Source organism: Conger conger, chromosome 5, assembly GCF_963514075.1.
Source record: "Conger conger chromosome 5, fConCon1.1, whole genome shotgun sequence".
Lineage (NCBI taxonomy): Eukaryota > Metazoa > Chordata > Actinopteri > Anguilliformes > Congridae > Conger > Conger conger.
The window spans coordinates 43046520-43053516 of record NC_083764.1 but is presented as its reverse complement, the minus strand read 5'-3'; the positions used below and the strand labels follow the sequence as shown (position 1 = coordinate 43053516).

The window sequence follows — 6997 nt, the reverse complement described above, 5'->3', positions numbered from 1 at the left end:
TAATCAGTGCATCATTTTTTAAATGCCATTTTCCATACCACCAGAATTATCCACATTCCAATTAGTATTTATTTCCTTTTTACTTCGTAAATCAAGACTCCATCAAAAACGGTTTACCATACCTTTTCATGAAAATAAAATGTTACATAAAACGGGTAAGTGTCAGGTTATTATGATCCGAAATTACAAATAACTGGACATTAAGTATACCTGACAACAACCACATTCCATGAGACGGTATTTTCAGAAAACCCGTCTTGTTACACAACCTTGTTATGGATTAATTTAATATCGAGGCTTTATTCCGACAGCAGGCAAGTTCCTTTAAATTCGGAGCCAATCAGAGAGAAGAATGACATAACGCGAGGACCAGCTTCTACTTTAACCCTGTAAGGTGTGAGATCACAAATATGTTAGTGGAATGTTCTCCACTGAACATCCAATGTGAACATTCCAATCATGGTAATTCCACAAAACCTACTCTTCAAAGGGTTAAGTACGAACGCCATTGTAGAAAAGATACAAAGCAACACTTCAACCATTCACTCGATAAATAAACGAAGACAAGAGTCATCAATTTAAAAGTGACATACTTTAAAACAATCAACAATCAATCAAAACATTACAAATCATTCGTCTATAAATAATGTCAAATAACCCTTTTCCTTATTTCATGTAATCAACAAATCATCTCGTGTGGAAGGCGTGGACAATCTAACTTTTTACTAAACTTATCTTGAAAAGGCGGTTCCTTCTCTATGCTCTTCCCAGCAAAGGGCAGGTAGTGCCAGCCCCGTACGCCCTTGGGCATCTTGGGGAAAATAACGAACCTGGGCCTCGTGCATTGCTATAAGAATCGGCAGTAATGGTTATAGCCGGCTAGATGTGTAAGGTAACGACCTGGGATTATGTAACCAGCTATGGGTGAACAGTGGCTTGTGTGGAGCTGTTTACCCGGAATCATTTTCTGCAGTCGGTGAAGTTGCAGACTGCGACAGATCGCCTTGAACGCTGGCCTTGGTGCTGAATATAAATGTATTCAGTTACAGCAGAGAAAAAAAGGCCATCATTTTAAATGGATAGCTCCATTCGAATATCATGGGTACAAAACGGAATAGGCTATATTCTCCGGAAAAATATACATCTGCACAAAAATATTATACGATTATTTGTAAAAAATGTATTTTCAATAGTTCATAATGTAGAAGGTGTATGACTTTTGAGGCTATTGGTAGGGTAAGCCCTTAAGGGTAACAGTGCGGTTATAAAGCTTTCTTCTATAAATTGTACAATACAGCACAAGCTCAAACCAAGTATGCTTTAAAATATGCATAATTCTGAAACAGTATGAATGACTGTACAACGCCGTTAATATTCGATATATAGCTCTATATAGAGAGTGGCAAAAAGCATTAATTAAGTAGCCTATACTGGCAAAAGCAAGACAATCGGTGTAACATTTCCAGACACTTCCTGACTGATACAGTGCGACTGGTTAATAAATTATCACAGCTACTCTTGGCGTGAAGGCTATGCCAGGAAATGGACCGTGGTGGAACTATTTTGAATGTCATAGGGCAGCGCCCATTACAAAAATGGTATTTACAAAGTATCCCATTACAAAAATGGTATTTACAAAATTCCATTTATACCACAGCGATACTGTAACGGAAAAAAGGTTTTTATTTTATGAATTGCGTTTGATGTTTAGCAGCTTTCTAGGCTACATTTCGTACGAATAAAACCGAGAGTTTCAGGGGCTGTCAAATACTAACAGACAGGAAAGTGCTTCTGTACGTCTACCGCCAAATTGGCGTAGCGATCATGCAGTAGCCTACCGTGTCTCTATTTCACAAGTTCTAGATTGGGTCTGGTGGGGGGACGGCGTGTAATCACCTCACTCATGTCTGACCAAATAGATCACATTGGTGTATATTTAAAGTTGAAGAGAACTGCTGTTAAATATAGGCCTATTCATCCATCCACCAACGTGAAAGGAAAGCCTCGCTTCAAAACACTTTCGAGGTCAGCTGTTAAGGCAATTTTTACTTTGTGTGAGGGGGAAAGCAAGCCCTCTGTTTACTAGAGATGAAAATCCGCAGTTTGAACGAGTAATTGCTAACTGCACGAAGTACATTTTAGATGCCATTCCTGCAATCGTTATTACTATCTACATAATATAGGCTATACTACAGTGTCGGTTACAATAGGTGTTCATGGCTATCCTAGATGATTTCCAATTCCACTAGCTAGAGAACATCTGATGCTGATGTTGTAATGCTGCATTTTATTGTGTAGTTAAGTATATATATTGATTTTCAAAATAGCCCAATATGTTAATAAATCGAATAAGGATACATCGTTTATAACGCTTGATTTTTCGATTTTTGGATTAAAACAAACTATTGATTAGCTTCCGTATTGTATGCTAACGGAATTAATGTGAAACGGTTGAATATTAGCTATTTGCTTGGGATATTCGCCAAATGTACTGACATAACTGCCCGAATAGTCAAATAGTAGCCTACTCGTGCATAATCGTGTCGACCAAATAAATGAATATAAATAACGCCCACGAAGTTCGAAAACATTATTCACTCTTCCTTATTTCTGATGCAGTGGACCTGGATTAATACTGCAGCCCATTATTTTTCCTCAGTACTCATAGTCAATTACGCCGTTCGCCTGCGGAGGTCACTCTTTCTTCTTTCTTAGCATTTGGAGACCTCTCCCCAACCACACAACACAGGCGCGCACGCACACACACACGCAAAGACACGCACACACACACCACTTCAAAACCCGGATGGATGACTTCACTGTTCCGCCTGGGTTTCCTTTATGATCCCGGGATCTCCCACTTCCCTCATCAGACTTCTCCGAACACAGACGCGAACACAACGCTCATCGTCGATAGTCAATTCATCGCTCTCGCTTACCAAGACGCTATCTACCCAGGCTCCGCACCACCAGAAGCTGGCTGTACAAGAGTTTGAGTTACATTGAGTCTAAGGATTTCTCGAGGACAGTGTGAGAAGTGCAATTATCTACAGAGATCTGCATTGATCTCCAAAAGATTATAACAGATTTATTCTTCGCGCGAGCCCGTTTTTATCTCTGTGCCATAATGTCCGAGGTTTTGCCATACAGCGAGGGGAAAATGAGCGGCTATGGAGCAGACAGCGAAGTCAGTCAAATGTCATTCAGCTGTGGGCTGCAAGACACTAACGCCTTCTTCGGAGCATCGCAGGGGAAAAGACCCCCAAAACTTGGACAGATTGGCAGAGCTAAACGAGGTAAGCACAGAAATAAATCATGTAGTCGTGTGGTGGGATATTTGACGACAGTAGCCTATATAAAAGTATACCATATATACACGTTTTATTCTTAATTTAAGTTGAGCTATAAGTTAGCTTTTGGCATAAAATGCGAAAAAGGATCTATTAATTACATAGCCTAAATGAAAAAACGACGATATGCCTGAGACAGACTGAATTATGCAAACAGAGAAAACTGATAATATTTGCTGTATGCCGACAACCTACCAAACTGTTGCACGTCAATAGACTATTACATACATAAAATTGCATCGTTACAGTTGTTGTTTTCTGGGGGGAATTGCCATTTAAACGTAATGTAAACCGTTCGATTGACACCTCTGCTCCCTGCATTGCGTTGTCAACCCTGCAGTAGGTAAATAAACATACTGGCCATAAATCAGCATTGTCTTTACTGGCCAGATTTGAGGCATCTAAGCCACCTCAACGCTGTAGTTGCCTTTTGTTTTCCTCATGCATAGCCTAGCACAAAAACGTCGAAGTATTTTCGCAAAATATATAGGGTATATAACAACTGTTCGAATTATATTGCATTTCACATCACTTCAAATAACTATCAATTAAAGCAATTCCGGGAAATATAAAATACAGATAAAAAAATACAGTTTTTTCTTCAGTAATGTTGCAACAAAAGGATATGAGACATAAACATATTTTCACTCTTTTTCTACAGTGGTCATCGAAGACGACCGGATAGACGAGGTTCTGAAGGGAATGACGGACAAATCGTCACCTGGCGTTTAAAAGTGAACGACGCCTTGCTGACTTTTTATTTTAATCACCGGTTTGAAGCACTTGTCGACTGTGCATGTGTACGAGGATTGTAAGGAGAAACGAGGGTACGAAGCGATAACGAAGAAGGGAGCGAAAGAAACAGAAAATGAAGAAAGCAGAAGAGATAGAAAGACCGAGATTTATTTTGGGGTTGCTGGCAATTCTCCAAACGAAACCCGATTTAAGCCACTGCTGCGCAGAAAGATACGGAGATGGCTAATTTGTGCTACTCCGTCTTTCACCTCTGCAGATGTATAGCAATGGATGAACTTGCCATTATTTCACCACCATCTTCTTCCAAAAAAGAGCTTACAAGCCACATAACGTCAACAACTGGAAACTGAATTGCATTTAAGCTCTGTTTCTATAGCTGTACAGTATCTAAGGTCGAAGATCCCCTTTCCCCAAAACATGCTTTTATATTGAAAACGATCGGCAACGCCGCATTCAAGGGAGCTGTTCAGTTCAGCACTGATCAAACGTATAGAATGCATTCCGATTGCTGCTAGCGCTATCTTTCAAACAGACCAACTAGACACTGAAGTCTCATAATTAAAAAAGACCCTATGTATGTATTCATGGAAATTCTACACGAGGATGATGCATTGTTCGTATTATATATATATATATATATATATATATATATATATATATATATATATATATATATATATATATATATATATATATATATATAATTTGTCTCGGGACATTACGTTGTAAACAAATAAACACATTGAATTATTTTAAAAGAAAAAGCTGATTATTATTACCCCTTTTAAGTGCTTCAGGTTGGCATCTTCACTGTCCCCACCTGAACATATCTGTTCAACAATAACAGTTACAAATATCGGAAGACATTTCCCGATGCCAGCAGGGATGGTCAAAACAAACATTAATGGAATAACAGTAATAATAACAATAATTAAATGGACTGGGAAGGATTATATTGTTATTTATTTTGAAATCTTAAAATTATTTATGTTTTCGTCTTACACAAATAAAAAGTTGACTTTTTTCTCCATCTCTTTGCATGAACTTTCGCTCCGGTGCCAGTACAGGTGCCATCACCGTTCTTACCCTGGCACGCTTCTTTTTAAGAAAATTCATATTTGTATTTTTATATCTAAATATTTGTTATTTAAAATGATATGCTAGTCTAACGTCTTACAATTCATCAACAAAAATGTTTGTACTTTGGAAAGGATATTCAGATTGAGACTACCGGAGAATATACGAGATTTTGTTTTGTCTGTCTCATTCTATATCAAGTGTGAGACGTATTTTTTTTTTTTAAGACTTACTGAATGTTTTTCGGGTTTTGCACACATCAATGTTAATCTATTATTGAGAAATCGTATACTGTGACTTGAGCTTCGTTGATGGATTCGTTAGAAATGGCAACTTTAGAGTCTATTGCACTGTTTACGAGTATCCTCAAATAACGCATTGTTATTTGACAGAATTTCTTTTGGACATTACAGTTATGTTTTTTATTTCTTTTGTACCATTCTTTTAAAGACACTTAATATGGTTTGTTGTGCATGAAACCTTAGTATTTTCAAAAAATGAAACATCATTTTATGAAGCAAAAAAGCAACAAAACGTCATGACATTCTAAGAATGATTCATTGTATATTATGATGCCATTTTCACTGTATTTGGTGAATTAATAAATGGTGAAAGAACATTGTTGTATTTATTAATCATGGGTAAATTGTTTAAATTGAGCCATATTTAAAATTCTGAACAGTCTGACATGGGAATAATTTCAAGGTGTGTATGTGTGTATGTGGTTCAGGGTGGGGGGGAGGTCGGGGGCACAATAGCTAGAAGGTCCAAGAACTGCTAAGCTTCAACCAAGCAATTTCACTGGCAACGGTGCCATAACAATCTTCCCTTACACATAATGAACTATTTGACCAGAGAAATACAAGTGAAACTATACAGTTTAATAGGAAAAGCACACTTGTCTAAAACCCTGAACAGAAGCAACAGACAGTGATCAAAACAATGTTCCATACAATCATGCCAGAGCATTACAGCAACAAGCAAACATGTCTTCTGCATTCAACCGACTTACATAAAGAAATTCATTACACTTTCTCTGTTCAGTTTTTAATGAAAATAAAACATCAAAGATATTGCAGTGAGACAGATCTCTTCACAAGCTATTTATGTTGAGGTATTGCCTCTGGTCATATATTTTAATTGCACATTTGTAATTCAACAGATATGGCACCAAGAAATAACACAAGAACTGCATTCAATACGATAGAAAATTAAATTAAATTGCCTGCACCATTATCAAACATAACTATTCAAAATAATTTTCACCAATTCCTGGTAGCTGTAGCCTATATATAACTGTTAAATCTATATATGTTAAATCTTCTATATTTTAATAGTAACTGCATTTAAGTTTTAAACAGATGCTCAGTATTTGTTATACTTACAATTGAATGCAACTTCTATGATATCATTACTTTCAGTTACTGAATGTGAAGGGTACGCTTCAATTTCCATATGTGATTAAAGTCAAAATGGAACATCAATGGTTGAGCCTTACTGAAATTGTGGAACATGTTAATAACAGAAATATGTTTACTGATCATTACATGTTTGAAAGTATACAGAATACTGCAGTTTGTGGCTCATTGGCCACTAATGCAGAACAACATTGCACAGGTCACATTGGGATGGAAACCTAAGCACAACTCGGGCATGCAACGTGTCTCATTGACAACAACTCCTTCACAGTTCAATGTTGTGCTTGCTTCATTGCCAAGTGGGAATTCCGGTATTCTGTAAATACATTTTGGGGCAATTTAAAAAGATATATGTTTGCAACTGTAAGGGTACAATATTAACTATTTATGACTATA

General features: G+C 37.1%; 1 protein-coding gene across 1 annotated transcript; it reads left to right on the top strand.

Moving 5' to 3' along the window:
- The first annotated feature begins 2847 nt into the window (after positions 1-2847).
- Positions 2848-4745, top strand: camk2n1a (calcium/calmodulin-dependent protein kinase II inhibitor 1a). Its single transcript, XM_061243127.1, has 2 exons — positions 2848-3296; positions 4012-4745. The coding sequence occupies exons 1-2, from the start codon at positions 3128-3130 to the stop codon at positions 4080-4082; spliced, it is 240 nt and encodes a 79-aa protein (XP_061099111.1). The 5' UTR covers positions 2848-3127; the 3' UTR covers positions 4083-4745.
- The last annotated feature ends 2252 nt before the right edge of the window (positions 4746-6997 follow it).

What these genes read in the sequence shown, in the direction of transcription:
- camk2n1a (XM_061243127.1), top strand. Translation starts at nt 3,128, where the DNA reads ATGTCCGAGGTTTTGCCATACAGCGAGGGGAAAATGAGCGGCTATGGA. An exon ending in GATTGGCAGAGCTAAACGAG is followed by an intron (nt 3,297 to 4,011) that starts GTAAGCACAGAA and finishes CTTTTTCTACAG; the next exon opens with TGGTCATCGAAGACGACCGG.